The sequence below is a fragment of the Mesoplodon bidens genome, assembly GCF_964165515.1.
Source record: "Mesoplodon bidens genome assembly, chromosome: 5".
NCBI classification, from domain to species: domain Eukaryota; kingdom Metazoa; phylum Chordata; class Mammalia; order Artiodactyla; family Ziphiidae; genus Mesoplodon; species Mesoplodon bidens.
Window position 1 is genome coordinate 2,685,475 of NC_138161.1, and position 17,328 is coordinate 2,702,802.

A 17,328-nucleotide genomic window follows, 5' to 3' on the forward strand; every position below is an offset into this window, starting at 1 on the left:
AATTGGCCCTCGGGTCTTCAACTTCAAAATGACCTGACGGCCCTTCCCACCGTGCACCTCAATGCCTAGAAACTTCTGAGCCGACCCAGCCAGACTAAGAGTGCCTACAAACAGTGAGCTACGGATGTAGTAAAAATTGTTACCACAGGGATTATTGTTAGTTCCGAGGCTCTACCTAAAATTTCAGCTCTGAAACTTATGCAACAACTTCCAAACACTAAACAGATCTGTTAAAAATAAGAAAACTTCCAAACATATCCCACTCCGTGGTGAAACCAACGTCTAAGCCTACTGTCAGTTTCTTCATAATTTCTCTGCTCACTTTTTAAAAAATTTTGCAAACAAAGGCCTAAAATAATATTGAGGAATGACACACCATGTAACACTTGTGCAGGAAGACAAAAGCATTTATTTCCCCAGGGGAAAAAAGAGGGAAAGAGAGATTGCAGAAAACGCTCATCTTTTCCTAAGCGATCATCCCACCTCGTATCAACGTCTCAAGCCCCAAATTCCAGATACCAGGGAATTGCTCCTTCATCAGGAGCACAGTGAGGACAAGGCTCCAAGGACAGGAGAAGTGATGTAAAACCAAAGCCACACGATGGATGCCAGCCAACGTGCACCTGAATGCCAATGCAGACACTGTGATGAAGGAGCTGAACAGGGCGCCCAAAAGATCTGTCCACGTCTTGACGTCCCAGAACCTGAGAATGAACCTTATTTGGAAAAGGTCTTTACAGATGTGATTAAGCTCAGGCTCTCAAATAAGATCATTCCAGATCATATATGGATGGGACCTAAATCCAATGACAAGAGGTCACTTGTCAGGTCAGATAAGAGACAGAAGGGAAAACACAGGGAAAGAGAGAGCCCTGTGAAGACAAGGCAGAGACTGGAGTGATGTGGCTACAAGCCAAGGAATGCCAAGGATTTCTGGGAGCTGGAAAGAGGCAAGAAAGGATTCCCACCCCGCTCCCCCGCCACAAAGCCTTGGGAGGGAGTACAGCCTTGCTGATACTCTGATTTTCAACTTCTGGTCTCCAGAACTGTGAGAGAATAAATTTCTGTTGTTTCAAGCCATCCAGTTTCTGGTAATTTGTTACAGCAGCTCTAGAAAACTAATACATATGGTATAAAATACAAAAATAGAATGTACATCTTTCTTAGTGCTTTATCAATTCATCTTTTAGGTATGTTTTTGGCCATACTTCTCATATGTCAAAGTAAAGCCAGATGAACAGGCAATTCAGAAGAGGTCCAAGCACGAGTAAACACATAAAAAGAACCTCATTAATTGTCAGGTATATAACACCAAAACAACTCTGATGGCCTTGGGCTGGGCAAAGAGTTCTCAGGTATGATATCCAAAGTACAATCCATAGAAAAAAAAATTGGTAACTGGATTTCATCGAAATTTAAAATGTTCGTACTTCAAAATACATTAACTGAAAGACAACCAAAGATCAGGACCAAATATTTGCAAATCATCTATCTGATAAAGGACATGTATCAAGAAAATACAGTGAAACCTTACAACTCATGCAAACGTACAGAGCAGCATTACTCATGACAAAAAGTTGGAAATGATCCAAATGTCCATCAACTGGTGAATGGATAAACCAGATGTGGTCCATCCACACAGTGGAATACTAGTCAGCAATAAAAAAGGAGCAAATTATAGTTGGTGCAACACGGATGAACCTCAGAAACACTGCAGAGTGAAAGAAGCCGGACAGAAGACAGCATATTACGTGATTCACTTCTTTGAAATGTCTAGAAAATGCAAATTTATAGGGACAGAAAGCAAATTAGTGGCTGCCTATGCCTGGGGATAGGAGCAGAGATTGACCGCTAACAAGTTCTTGGGGTGATGGAAATGTTCTAGAACTGAATTACAGTGATGGCTGCGCAACTCTGAATATTTACTAACAGTCAGAGGATTGTGCATGTACAATGGATATTAATTTTATAGTATGTAGATTAGAGCTCTTAATAAAGCTGTTCAGAAAAAGCCATCCATCAGATTGGCAAAAATTAAAAAGATGACTCCCACCCAGTGGGGCAGGGTATATCTCAGAGGATAGCTTTTTCACAGGGTGATTCGGGGGCAGGTTTCAAAATTGAAACTGCTCCCCCTTCTGACCCAGCAATGACACTTCTAGATTCCATTCTTTATAATGAAAATGTATTCCTGCTTTTATTTATACACATTTAAGGTTAAAGTTTCATTTCGAAGTTACAGCTATATCTTCTTTCAAGGCTTCATCCAAATGCCAGGTTGACAGTCCCTCAATCCTAAATGTTCCACAGCAGAAGCTGAATCATCGACCCGAGAATGCTTTGTTTTGGTCATAGTTAAATTTCTATTGACTTATAGTAAAGAAAACATATCTGAACACAACTCAGAAGGACCATTTCAAAGATTATGGTCCCTACCATACCACTGAGCTTTTCTTTTACTGGATTAACATGTATTTCCTCAATTCAAAAACTCCAAACAGAGAATGTCCCACTATCAAAAAGAGAAAAAAAAAAAAAAAAAAAAACTAAGTGCATAGCAGTTTACCTAAAAACAAGTTTGAGTGATCAGGATTCAAATTCTACAAAATGATCTTGATGAAGACGCATATTTAAAGAAAATAACTTTACACCATCAAAAGCGCCTACCTTATGAAAGCATTCAATGACATATAACACAGTTTTCCCTTTACAGTAATGTTTACTCATTTATTGATTTGATTTCTTCAACAAATATGTACTGAGCACCAACTACATGCTCAGCATCGTCCAGGTACCAGAAACACAGCAGTGATCATAAAAGATAAAGTTCCCGCAATTCTGAACCTCACATTCTAGTGTGCGGGCAGCCTGGGTTAGGGGTGAAGAGAAACCATCAACCATGAAAAAACAAATGTTCTATCATGGGGGTGCTGAGCCAATAAGACTGAATAAAGTCGAAGCGATGCCAAACCCTAAGCAGGCCTGGGAAGTGGCACGTGAGCAGCCCAGGGAGCAGGAGGGAAGCACCCAGGGGGTCAGGAAAGCAATGCGGGCACCACGGGAACAGGGGCTGCAGGGACCGAGTGGTTAAAGGCACAGCCAGGAGGCCAGTGTTGGGGCCAGGGGGCGGTAGGCCACAGAGGGTCTCAGAGCCCATGGGAAGGTCTGGAATATTACGCTGAGAAGGTGGGTGGCCCCCTGGAGGGGCCTGAGCAGAGGAATTACATGCTGTACTTCTCTCTTAGAGAGACTGCCTTCAACCCCAGACAGAACGAGCTTCAAGGGCCAGGATGGAAATGGCGTGGCCAGCTGGGAGGCTGCTGGGGTCCCAGGGAGAGATGAAGGGGGCCGGGGTTTGGGGGAGCAGCAGTGAAGGTGGGGAAAAGGGGCTGAATTCTAGATCAATTCAAAGACAGAATGCTATTTGCTGGTAGACTGAATGTCAGTTGTGAGAGAAAAAAAGTTGGGAATGACTACAAGGTCATCAATTTTAAATTTAAAAACCGAATATTCTCTAAGTGCAAAATACTGTGAATACATTTAAAATTCACGTTCAGAGCAGTTCCAAAGGAACGACTTGATTGCAGGCGGGGGCAGAAGGGAGGAAAGACAGAAGGAAAGGTGATACAAAGGGAGGAGAGAAAGCCCAGGAGGCTGCGGGCAAACGCCAGCAGGGAGACTGTGAGAGAGAGCGGTGATCGGGAGAACCGGAGGCTGCGCAGTCCCCGGCCCGCGGTCTGTCATCTAGATCCGAAGGCCCCAGGCCACAGCAGAGGGCCCGGAGATCAACAGGGAGCCCCTGGGAGACCACGCACCAAGTTGTGCAATCCATGTGAAAAGAGACTCCACTCCGTCAACTGGCAAAACAGTTTCTTTAGACAGAACAATTCTTCAGTAAGTCACTGGCCTTTTCCATAAAAGGTAACCAAGGTGGCCTTTCCCACCTCCTGTTGTGCGGACCAACCACCACGCTGTCAGTCCTTTCTAGGGAAAGACCGGCTCATGTGTTACGACTGCCATGCTTGATTACTTCAGAGATGCATCAGTGCCTAAATTAAAAAAGACAGTCAGACCCCTGCCTCTCATTTGCATAAACCAAACTTTACTAGAACCTCTTCAGAAACACACCTTGTTCATCAGGCACATGAGCTGACGTTCAAGTGGAAAAGGAAGATTTTCACTTCTGAATTATTGGTTCAATTGAATCCACCCTAGAGTTGGGCTAACATACTAGTAACATGGGGGTTCCCAAATGTGTGCCCAGGTGCTTCAGGGTGCCGCAGCAAACCCAGAGAGGGCCCAAAGGATGTTCCAAATTTTTGAGGGGAAACAGCAATACTGAAGATGTCCCAGGCCCCAGCTGAGTTAATCAGCTTCAATACTACATCGTGCTACAGTTCTTTCAATGACATCATTATCATCACAAAACAGGGTAACTGCTGTAATAAAAGGCCAAGAATCACCCCCCCACACCACTGTCAAATAAACAAAGCAGCAGCGTCCAATCTGATTCCCAGGTTAGAGAAGTTGTGCAGTGCCCAACAGGTGCAACCATCCCTAATATGTTACTGTGGTTATCTAAGAATGAAATAAAAATTTTCTTCCAATTTATGTGTATTTTTTTTCAAATAACTACTGTTAGGACATAATACTTAATAAAATTATTTGAACCTAACTACTTAATAAATGGAATTATTAAATATTCTTTTTAGCCTAGAGGTGCCATGAAAAAATTACTGAAGACACTAAGGCCACCGTGAACAGAGAAAACTGAGAAGTCTCTCCTGAGTAGCTAACATTCTTTTTGCACATTCATCACTCTACTGCATGCTTTACACATATTCATTCAATCCCCATATCAACCCTCTGGGACTGGTACCACCCGTCCCTATTTCACAGATGAGGAAGTAGTCACACAGTAAGTCCTGCCTGTTTCTAACCACGCACAGGTAGAAGCGATTTCTTCTTCTTCTTTTTTTTAAAAATATTTATTTATTTATTTTTATTTTTGGCTGTGTTGGGTCTTCGTTGCTACACGCAGGCTTCCTCTAGTTGCAGCGAGCAGGGGCTACTCTTTGTTGCGGTGCGCGGGCTTCTCACTGTGGTGGTTTCTCTTGCTGTGGAGCATGGGCTCTAAGCACGTGGGCTTCAGTAGTTGTGGCTCCTGGGCTCTAGAGCACGGGCTCAGTAGGTGTGGCGCACGGGCTTAGATGCTCTGTGGCATGTGGGATCTTCCCAGACCAGGGATCCAACCCGTGTCCCCTGAACTGGCAGACAGATTCTTAACCACTGGACCACCAGGGAAGTCTGAAGTGATTTCTAAATCAAGGGAAGTACAGGTACTAATGCCTCAGTCCCTGCCCTCCAAGTACACCCCATGGAACTGGGGTTTCCTAAGGAGAAATGTTTCTGCCACTTCTCAATAGCTGATTCCCTACTGGCTTAAGGATTCAATATGGACCAAGACCTGCATTTATGTTTATCAGTTTAAAAAGAGGACATTTTAAGTTACTTTTCTGGCAATGAAACGGAGAGTGGTTAAATCACAAGCACCATACTTTCACGCTTGATAGAAAACTGCAATGTACAAATTTAAAAACTTTAACCTACAGGGGGTAAAAAACAAAACCCAACCAGGTAAAAAGCATTACGGATCTGCTCAGTTTTGTTGCCTTTTCCCCCCTTTGAAAATTCATAATGTCAGATCCGGAACCCTAAATATAGAGATTGAGAAAAATTAAAGCAGCACCATCTGATGTGAGTGGGTGAGAACGGATCATTCAAATGAACACTGTTGTTTTTCAGACACTACACAATTCCACGTTGATAGTTATGTGCTATCTTAGATAGGATACCAACAGCCAATAAAGAAAAGCCACAAATCAGTGGAATTACAATAGCTTTGTCTGCTAAATGAGATAGCTGGAAAAGGAACATCTCTTTCCTAACATACCCTTGGATCAGAAACCTCAGTCTTTATTCCAAAGCAGAGAACTGTTCCAGTGGTTGAAAAAAAAAAAATCTAAGCTCTAACTTAAATTTAGATCAAATGGATCTGCTGGATTTGTTTCAGTTTCACTGTGCATCTTTCATGATTAGTCAGTTATACTACAGGTATTCACATTGCTATGACCAGGTGATTCATCGTCCAATGTCATCACACCACTAGTACCGCAGACTGCTCGGTGGACATCCCTGTGCATTTCAGACACATCCTCCAGTATTCAGAAGCTTCACCAGGCCTGGAGTCTAAGCAGATCCTCCACAGAGGTAGTCACTCTGCACCAGAAGCAGTTAGGCAGCAGCTTCGGGAAATTTTAATTACGGACTAAAGGCTCTTAGGTACCTTCAGAATATTATTAAAATAATTTAGCAAGGTTTTCAAGGAATGATGTATTCTGTTTACCCCTAATCTCTGGGGACTTTCCACTCTTCTCATGGCCACAAATGAACAGTTCCTAAGTTTACCTGAACTGGTAACATTCTACATTCTTCTCAGAAAGGCTGATGCACAATTCGCTTTCACTCAAAGTAAAACGTTCTAAATCCTATGAAAACGAGCACAAACTCTGCTCTCACTTTACAATGAACAAACACAGACCTCCTCAGGGTGCAATGGCTGGATAAGTATTAAACAGACTTCTGAAAACTAAAATGCTGCATACTAAAGGAGCTATGTACACAACAGCAAAGCCTCCAGATGGATTTTTTTAAAGCAATTTTCCTACTACCTTTGTCTACATTGCTTACAGTAGTGGCTCCCTTCAACACATGTGCAGCTGAAAGAATGGAACAAGATAAAGAAAGTATAACGTGAAACCAGGACAGCAAGTGCTTTACTGCAGCTTCAGTCCCAGACACACCAAAATGAAGTCAGCCTTCCTAAAACTTAAAAAATCTTTAACTTTTAAAGGGATCTTTTTAAATTTTCAAGGTAACTTTCTCTGAAAGTTTACTGAAGCCACTTTCTTTTCTGAGACTCCAATGAATGAATGGTTGTTCCTTTTAAAACAGAGATACCATCAGTACAGACAACAGTTTTAAACACCAGAAAAACCTCCACCAACATAGCTTTTACAATAAATCTGTAGGAAAGGAAACTATCCTTTAGCTGTCTGTCATGCATGTGGGTATGAAACTAAACACTAGACCCATATCTCAAACACTACTAGGCTAACGATTTACCTGTTTAGTCAAGGTTGAACCCAACCCAAGGTTGAACTTTCTCTTCAGATATGTATTTACATAACGCCCATAGAAACACTGCTACGAGATGTAACCTAAGGGGTATGAGATATAACTAGACTTGTTAATGTTTCTCCAGGCAGTACTGATCCAGCACTCAGTGTGCAGGGCACGTGGGGAGGAGTCTCCAGCGTCTGGAAGACACTGAAACCTAACAGGAAGACCACCCCGAGGAAGACCACCCCGAGCCTGGCTCCTCTTCCCTGAGGGTACAGAAAGCACCTGGGAATTAACTGCAGGGCCTCCAGATCAGCTCTACACACACCTGTTCTCTCGACTAAAGGTGTAGTCTTGAGCAAGACTTGCAGCTGTCCTGGTGAAAAGAGAAAACAGCTTCGAACTATGCAAGTGTCCAAATTTAGATGTGACACCGTCCATTTCCCTGAGAAAGTTTATCAGCTGAAGATAAAGCAACAGACTTCAACTTTAAATATACAATTTCTCAGGGATCTGACAAGAGAAAGCATACAAGGAGAGTATCCATTAATCAAAAAAAAAAAAAAAAAAAAAGAAGAAGAAGAAAAGAAAAAGAAAGAGAGAAAGAAACAAGAGAGGGCTCAAGACCTACAGAACCACCTACTAAGGCCTAAGTGCCTGGCTAGATGTTGCTGTAGAAAGAGTGCTACCTTTCAAAGTGTGGGAGACCATCTGAAAAAATTAACTGAACATAAGAACACTGTCAGAGGTCAAAAATCCTAATAGTCTGAAACACCTGTCTGCAAGTCATCAAAATGTCAGCCAACATTTCAACACTTTCCATAAGCTCGGTGTTTCTGAACGTATTTAATTCCGAAGTTATGGCTGTAAAAATTAGAGGAAAATTTTCTGTAACAGAAAAACAATTCCTTTGTGGATGCGTACATGCGGCGCCAAAAAAAAAACAAAAAACAAAACCCGACACTCAAAATGAAGAGGCACCAGTCCAGTGGTCCAGAGCGTGGATGAGCTCACCGAACCTTTGCAGCCTCATCTGTGAAATGGGTTTCTGCTCTGTGCCAGCGTCTCGGAAGTGCCTGAGCGGCCTGCGGGGAAGAGCCCTGGGTCGCGGTCCCGGCCCGGCAGAGCCGCTGTGCCCAGGCAAGTGCAGCTGGGCACGGCCGACGGGTCTCCTGCGTCTTCCACTACTTAACACGTGACTGAGTTCAAACCCCCGTCTCCTAACAAACACGACAACCGCACGCAAACTTCGTCCACGTTCGCAACCGAGAGCCGGGAGACCCTCTGCGCGACCAGAGGAAACAGTGCGCCTGGAGGAGACCGTCCCCGCCGGTTAGGACCGGCCCGCGCGGGGCGAGCTGCCGAGCCTGCAGCCGGACGGGGCGCACAGGGGGGCCCCCTCGGGGCCCGCCCCGGGCGCTGTCCAACTGCAGCCGGACAACCTGAAGAGCGTCCCTGAGGAGGTCAGAGGTCGCCTCCAGGAGAGAGAGATACGAGGTCGGCCCCGGGGAGGCCGGAGGTCGCCCGCGGGGTCAGAGCCCCGCCGCAGCCGCCGCCCCGGCCACACCTCCATTCCAGGAAGCGGCCCGGCCGGGAGCGCGGGGGCCGGCGACCTGGGCCAGGCTGCACGCCGCGGCTGCCGCCCCCCCCCGCCCCGCGCCGCCGGGCACTCACAGGTGACGATGGGCTTGTTCTCCATGGTGTAGATCACCGGCGGCACCGGCTCCTCAGAGGCGTCCATGGGCGTCCGGCGTCACCGGCCCGGCCTCCTGCGCCCCATGGGCAGCCCGAGGCCGCGCCGGGCCAGCCCGAGCCTAAGCGGCGCCGCAACCGCGACTGCGACGCCCGCCCGGCCGCTCGAGGTAGTTCCCTAGCCGGCCGCCCGCCGTCGCCTCCCGCCGGCCGCATCCGCTTCCGGTGCCGGCGCGCGGTGGTACCGCTTCCGGGGCGCGCGCCTTAAAGGGGAGGCCTTTCCGCCGCGCGGACGCGCTCCTCCGACGGAAAGGCGGTCCAGGCTGCGCGAGTGTCGGCGGAAGTATCTTCCGCGCCTCGGGGCCGAAGTCCACCTGGGCCGGACGTGGGCCGCTGTGGGTCCCTTACCGTAGGGACTGGACGGCCGGGAGCCGCCCCCCAGGCCGGCGCCCTCGGGCGGACAGGGCTGGCGTGGGGAGGGCAGCCGGGACTCGCCGCGGGGCGCCCACAAGTATCGCCCGCAGGAGTTCCCGACGTCGAGGACGGCCCCGGCGGTCGCTGACCCGGGGCCCGTGGAACCACCCGGGGGTCGCTGACAGCCGCGTGCCGAGACGGGGACCACCCTGGGGTCTCAGACATCCGGACAGGGGGACCACCTGGGGGTCGCTGACACCGACACATGGACCCCGGGAGTCACTGACATCAGCAGGTGGACACGAGCGTGTCCATTTCTCACCTGTGTGGTACTGCCGCCCATAGCCTAGCATTGTTCTTTCTACCAGAGGCCTGATGCCTCCGGGGAATCATTAGGACACCGGGTTAATTCCCACCACTGAGTCGAATGGCAGTTAACCCTTGCAACACTCTTGGTCTTGTGTTTCTCGTTACATTGGTTTTATGAAGTAATATTGCTGCCGTGAAGTAGAACAAGATTATATACCTTCTCAGTACAACCTAGACTCTCCAGCACCACGGTCCTCCTCAAGGTGCACCTGGGAGGCCGACTCCCACAAACTCTGCCCCGCGGTTGGAAGCAACCACCTTTCTCTGCATTGCCACAAGACTAGTTTCCTGTCTCCGTGACACTGTAAAATTCTTGAACTAGGGGCTATCTTTTACTTATGTCCCCACCCCCAATACCCAGCCACACAGGGCCTTCCACGGAGTAGGCACCTTCTGGGAATGCCACAAAATAAAACCTTATCTTAACTGCATGTACATTTCTTATGCAAGGAAAGTAGGTTTGGGGTAACTTTTACAAATGAAATAAGGTAAATGTATGTGAAACAGTTTGAGTGTGAACACAGCTGCTAAATGTGTGCACAGTGCAGCGCTGTGCTTTGAGGCTGGGTGAGCAGGCAGAGGTCAGGGTCTAGGACAGCTGGAGCCTGTAAGGCAGGGCAGCAGAGCAGGAGGTACGGATGAGAGGCAGAAGTCTGCGTGGGGCTCAGTGTAAGGCTCAGCCTCAGCTGTGCTCAGCACTCACTGGATGAGGGTCCACAGGGCTTACCAGGAAGACAGTGAGAAGAGGGCAGAAATCCACAAATTTGATGGAAAGCATCGAATTCTTACAGATCGAGAGACTCAGGAAAACCTCAGTAGAATACCTACGAAGAGGGACTTCCCTGGCGGTCCAGTGGTTAAGACTTCACGCTCCCAATGCAGGGGGCACGGGTTCATTCCTTGGTGAGGGAACTAGATCCCGCATGCCACGCGGTGAGGCCAAAATAAAAAAAAAAAAAAAGGTAAAAGAGAGAGAGGACCACCACGAATGGCCAGTTATCACATGAAAAGATGCTCAGCATCCATTAGGTATCCAGGAAACGCAAATTAAAGTGACCACGACATATCGCTTCACATCTACTCAAATAACAAAAATAAAATATGAAACAGAAGATCCCAAACGTAGACTCCAAGGCCAGGTCTCCACGTCTTTAGTCTATTCTAACAGAGAACTAAGTCCAGAGAGACTCTGAGAAGACAGACGCTAACAATTCTTCCTTCACAGCAGTGCTGTGGCCTGGCCCCACTGGCCAATTCTTGTTTGGAAGAATTTTCTTTCTGGATGGAGGGAAGGGGAGGTCAAAGCTCTTCCGCTCTATACCAGGCAACACTCTGGCTCAAGGGCAGTAAGGGGACTCCTGGGCTATTTTTCCCCCCAGCAGACCTATCAGAGATTTTTTTTTTCACATGGGAATTTAGAAAATGCTTGAATTCAGCATACATACTGGTTTAGCAATTCCTTTCAATATTGGTGAAAATGATGCTATTTCTATTCATCGATGTCCATTCTTCTCTCTTTCAGATCCTTTTCTGCTGAGACAGCATTTGTTTTTTTAAAGGCTGCTGGAACTTGAGCCCAAATGGTCTTTCCTGGTAGCCCATTACATTGTCTTCAGGCTGCAGAGAGCCTGTTCAATTATGTATTGGGATATTGCAGATGCTTTGTCTAAGGGGACGCCCCCCTGGGCTTTCTCTGCTCCACTGCTCAGGCCCTCTCCACAGAGGGCTGTGCTAAAACCAAAAGTGATCCAGCACATGTTCACAGCAGGTTTATTACTGGTAGCTGAAACTGGAAACCGCCCAGGTGTCCTTTGACGGGTGACTGGTTAAACAATGTGTGGTCCATCAGCACTGTGAAAGACCATGCAGCAACAAAAAAGACTGAACTATTGATACACACAACCACCTGGATGGATCTTGACAGAATTATGCTGAATGAAAAAACTCTAGGACTTCCCTAGTGGTGCAGTGGTTAAGAATCCGCCTGCCAATGCAGGGGACATGGGTTCGATCCCTGGTCTGGGAAGATCCCACATGCTGCGGAGCAACTAAGCCCGTGAGCCACAACTACTTACCTGCATGCCGCAACTACTGAGCCTGCGTGCTGCAGCTACGAAGCCCGTGCACCTAGAGCCCATGCTCTGCAACAAGAGAAGCCACTGCAATGAGAAGCCCGTGCACCGCAACGAAGAGTAGCCCCCACTCACCGCAACTAGAGAAAGCCCGCGCACAGCAACAAAGACCCAACGCAGCCAAAAAATTTTTTAAAAGAAGAAAAAAGAAAAAACTCTAACCCCCAAAGGTTATATATTATATGATTCCATTTATGGAACAGTCTTGAAGTGAAAAAATTATAGATGTGGAGAACAGTTTATTGGTTGCCAAGGGGTAAGGGGTGTGTGGGGGTAATGAGGGAATGGATGTGGCTGTCAAAGGGCAGCAGGAGGGACCTTGTGTGCATGGAATGTTGTGAGTCTGGACGGCACCAGTGTCGGCATCCGGATGTGATATTGCGCTAGAGTTTTACAAGACGCTGCCACTGGGGGAACCTGGGTAAATGTTACCAAGTCCAAGCTTGTACTGCTTGCCGCACACAGGCCAATAAATCGAGAGATGAGGTGTTGGGGCAGGAATAGCGACTTTATTGGGAAAGCCAGCAGACAGAGGAGAGGGTGGACTAGTGTCCCAAAGTGTCTTGCCCAGGTTTGGATGCTAGTTTCTTTTATAGAGCAAAGAGGGGGAGGTGAGGAGGTAAAGTTATAAAGGCCTTAAGTTGTTGCAAATATTTCCTGGTTTCAGCCAGACTCCCAGAGGGGATGTGTCAATTTCTGCTTTCCTGCAGCCATTTACAGGTGGGCCTGGTCAGGGTGTTTCTGGTGAACTGAAGAAAAGGTATTTTTGCTTGAGCTCAGGCATGGGAGGCAGGGTTCCCAGAGATGGGCCATTATGTTTACCTTAAGTTATAGGCAACATCCCTTTACTGATTAACTTGCAGCAAAAGCAATAGAACATAAAGATTAAAGTAAAGGAAGGATCCAGTATGAAGTCAGATTTGTTTTTCCCTATTACATAAAGGGTGCATGGGAGCTCTACATACAACTGCGTATGAATCTACATGGTCTCAAAATAGAAGTTTGATAAACTCAACTGACTTTCAAGATGTAACACACGAGTTTCCAAAGAATCCACCAGGTAAACTGTGTATTGCTTTTACCATTCTACAGCATGCCAGCTCCTCTAACTGCACCTCCTTTGTTCACCAGATGTTCAGGAAAATCGCCATGGGCAGCACTTGGCAGGGCAAGGCAGAGTGGTCCTGACCCTCTGGGGCAGGTGCTTCCTTACATTTCACCAAGCCTTCCCTAAATGGTAGCCTCAGGGGAGCAAATAGTCCACAAAAGGGAAATAGGAGTAGTAATAATTATGTGGAGAAATAATCTCCTTCTTGAGTCATAGAGGAAATGCCATATAAACTTTTTTTCTACTAAATTAATAAAAACTTGGTTGGGGGTGGGGAGAGGCTGAGGAAGGTGAGGGTGTGGGAAAGCAGGCAGCCTAACACCTGGACAGTGGGATCTCTGCCTCGGTGGGTTCTCTGAGATGCCACCTTTTTAAACAGCAGTAGCACCCTTTCATCCTCTGACCCAACAATTCCATTTCTAGATCTGTTTAAGGAAACAGTCTCTCCCAAACCTTTATGGATAAAAACACAGGTGGCAGCGTTGTTGGCAGTAGCCAAAAATGGAAAACAATGAAAATAAATAAAAATGACTATGTTACATAAATTATGCTGTGTTTATTTGATGAACAATTATGTCACCATCAAAATAGTGTTTAGAAGGTGTTTATGATAGTCTGGAAAATCGTATAATGTTAATTGTTAATTGTAATTGTAAAATGTTAATTGTAAAAGTGGATTCCTGGATCATAAAACTTTCCTTGCCATGACGATGATTGCTACCAGCACTGTTTTTCCCCTCCTTATTGGCGTGGTACCTTGGATGAAGTATGCTGAAAGTCAGAGGAATCCACCACTCCCCAGCTGGAAGAATCGTGGAGGGATAGAATTGAACAGGTTGAAACTGAGGGTTTAGCAACAGAGAAACCAACAGTCAGCACCTGCCTGTTATCTGAAACCTGGATATCTTTAAGGCCTTTGGACCTTTTTAAAGTCTCTGGAGCATTTTAAAAGGAATAAACATTAGGGCTGCCCTGGTGACGCAGTGGTTGAGAGTCCGCCTGCTGATGCAGGGGACAGGGGACACGGGTTTGTGCCCCAGTCCAGGAAGATCCCACATGCCGTGGAGCGGCTAGGCCTGTGAGCCATGGCCGCTGAGCCTACGCGTCCGGAGCCTGTGCTCCGCAACGGGAGAGGCCACAACAGTGAGAGACCTGCGTACCGCAAAAAACAAACAAACAAAAAAACATTGGCTTTTAAAAAGCTAAAAAAAAAAGTCTTTAACAAACATGAAGGTGTGATATGACCACCACTACATAAAAGTAAAAAAAGAAAAAGAAAAACTATTTCAAAAGAGATTGGACGGAAATGCATCAAACTGTCTTGCCCTGGCGGTGACTTCCTCGCCCTTTTTCCACCTTATCTGCATTTCCACTTGTCTGTAAGGAGCCCGACCGTGTACAAAAAAGAACAGAGCCGTACTGCACCGCTGGCTAGGTAGCTGATTCTGAGCAGGATACTTGGATTCCAAATCATTCTTCCCTTTTCCTGAGCCTCAATTTTCTCAGCTGAAAGCAGGAATTGTGATAGAATTTTCCCCTCCAAAACATGTGTGCTATGCAATTAATTCCCTCAGAATCCTTGAGACAGGTATTCCTATCTCCATTTCACAGATGGGGAAGTGGAGGAACAGACAGAGGAAGTGCTTGCCCGGTGGCAGCTCAGAGAACAGCCCCCGGTGCTGGGCCTCTCGGGGAACACGGTGAGTGTTGCTCGGGAGCTCCCGGAAGCCACAGCTCGGGGTGGTGGTGCCTCACCTCGTCCCATTTTACACAGGAGGAACCCGAGGCACAGCGGGTTGAAGGACAGAGCTGGGGGACAAGCCGGGCGGAAGCCCCAGCCCACCTGCCCTCCTCTTAGTCTCAATAATAGGCTCAGTTCACTGTTCGCTGTTACTGGCTTTGTGCATCACTTTCCGTGTTTGTTTGTATAGACACAGTATCCTCTTCCCAGGTTTTATTCTGCATAATGTGACTTAAATAATTAGCAATAATGAAATCAAACCTGGCACTGTGGATGCCATTTCCGGACATTCTGTTCAGTGCTTCTATTTTTAGCTCAGTTGCTTCTTTCTTGGCTTTCTGACAGCCTGGATTCTCGCCCTCTCCTTTCAAGCTGAGGTTATCCCCCAAGAGGCCTTTCCGTGCCCACACCTCCTGTCCCTCACCTGGGTCTCTGCCGGATGCGGACAGGAGGCAGAGGCCGGAATGACCACCGTGCAGGAGGTCCCCACATGTCCTCCCTCCACCTGCTTGGGCTGTTCTCCAGCCCAGGGGGCCGCCCTCTTCCCCGGTGTCAGAAGTCAGCTGTGGGAGCAGGGCTAGTGGCTCTTGTGCCAGCTACTGGCACACCTAATATCGGGGGCTGGGGGCAGAAGAGAGTGGTGGGCGGGAAGGCCAAGCCGCCCAGAATGCCAGCCTCCAAAGACACCAAGCTCCATGGGCATAAGCAGGAAGGGCGGGGTCAGCTAACCCAGATCTCCGGGTGTGTCTCTTCCCCGGTAATCGTCCGGTCACAGTGGCCTGCGGCGTGACTCAGACTCCAGCAGACACGTAGGGTGCCCGAGGCCCCATGCCCGCAGCTCGCTCTGATTCAACTGCAGCTAGGCGGCCCTGGCACGGGTAAGGTCCTACCTCCAGGACCCGCTGGGGCCTCCAGAGCAGCCTGAGCAGGAAGTGGTGGGAAACTGACACCACCAGGCCCTCCGTCAATGAGTTGGGGGATCAATGTGCAAACCTCACAGTGTGGGGTGCACGGCTCCCGAGCGGGCCTGGTGGCGGGTCGAGCCCACGGAGACAGTGAGCTCAAGGACAGTCACCGTCGCGCGCCTGGCCCTTGCCCCCGCCCCACGCTCTTCCTCCTCTTTCTGGGGCCACCGACAAAGAAAACTCACCTGCACCAAGTCTGGTTCACACCCGACCTGACCTAAGACGCAGCCTGATCCATGTCATGAAGGAGGCATCCTTCTCTAAAGTCTGAAATAGACGCATCCATGGCCTGGTCACTGAAAAGCAGTGATTCGTCGACTACCTAAATGTTACATGTTTAGTGTGCTGACCAGGAACTTGGCTGGCTCAGAAAAATCACGCATAATAAATGTTTTTTTTTTTAATTTAAAAAAATTTTTTTCTGGCCTTGCAGCTTGTGGGATCTTAGTTCCCTGACCAGAGATCGAACCCATGCCCGCAGCAGTGGAAGCACGGAGTTCTAACCACTGAACCACCAGGGAAGTCCCCAAATGCTTTGTTTTGAACATCAAGAGTACTTAATAAATAGAAAACCCTTTTTACCCTTGAATCCTTTAATGAATGTGGAAGCAATATTTGAGGACCATGGCCCTGAAGGAGGCCTGGCAGTTGGCATGGCCTGGCCGCCCTCATGTCTCTGCCAGCTGTCCCTGACCGGACAGGCCAGGAGCTCCAGAACAAAGGTGACAGAAGGCGACAGAGCTGGGCCCACATAGTGTCGGTGGTGAGCTCGCCAGTGTCTGCCCTGCTCTTGCCGCAGCTGGCACAGGGGCCCCAGGTAGGTTTTCTGAGTGAGGGGCTCGCTGTTGTCTCTGGGGTCCTTGCTGCTATGTGGGCCCCAGGGCTGCTTCCCCAGGCCCAGCGGCCACCTTTGACCCCTGGCTCCTCCTCGCCCCTGCCCTTCCTTTGCAGAGATTTCTACAGACCCAGGCAGCCAGATAAGATGGCGAGGGGGAAGGAAGATACGCTGTCCTCCCAGAAACCTCAGACAGAGCATGTTCTTTCTTCAAGGCTAGTGCATGGAGGAAAGGAGTAGACCGTTGTTTAAGATACAGCCTCAGGGACTGCCCTGGCGGCCCAGTGGTTAAGACTCCATGCTTCCACTCTAGGGGGCACAGGTTCCATCCCTGGTCAGGGAACTAAGATCCCACATGCCGCGGCATGGCCAGAAAATACCCCCAAAAAGATACATCCTCATGTCAGGAGACACAGAGAAAGGCTGGCTCTGTTGGTAAGAGGGGCGTTGACTCTACCTCTTAGTCCATGGCAGAACCACTGCAAATGCAACCATATTCACAGCCCAACAAGATGATCGGTAAGGTGGACGTGAGGGAGGCATTTCCAGCATAGCTACAGGGACAGGCACCCCCTCTCCACGTGGCCCTGGAACATTCACAAATGCCGACCATATACTTAGCCACAGAGAAAACCTCAATAACTTTCCAAACTGTAGGAAAATACAAGATTTTCTGATGACCATAATGCAATAATACCAGAAATTGATAACAAAATAAGGAAACAGAAAAGGCATCCTACTTGGAAATCTACAATTTTTTTCCTAAACAACTTGGGTCAAGGGGCAAATATAAAGCCAACTGCACAATGCCTAGAAATCAAAGATAATGAAAGCACTACATGTTAGGACCTGTGAGCAGTGCTTCATGGAAAACACATCGCCTTAAATTC

At 47.9% G+C, this 17,328-nt stretch overlaps 1 protein-coding gene across 4 annotated transcripts in view; it reads right to left on the reverse strand.

Moving 5' to 3' along the window:
* The window catches only part of TRAPPC10 (trafficking protein particle complex subunit 10), a 91,779-nt gene extending 82,714 nt beyond the window's left edge, over positions 1 to 9,065 (reverse strand). For 3 of the 4 annotated variants that reach the window (XM_081235852.1, XM_081235849.1, XM_081235854.1), the window contains exon 1: positions 8,857 to 9,065. In XM_081235852.1, the coding sequence (XP_081091978.1) occupies positions 8,857 to 8,923 (67 nt within the window). In that variant the 5' untranslated portion in view covers positions 8,924 to 9,065. Of the gene's footprint in view, positions 1 to 7,185; positions 7,281 to 8,856 lie in introns of all 4 variants that reach the window. The other variant, XM_081235853.1, reaches the window with a different exon arrangement.
* Positions 9,066 to 17,328: the final 8,263 nt, after the last annotated feature.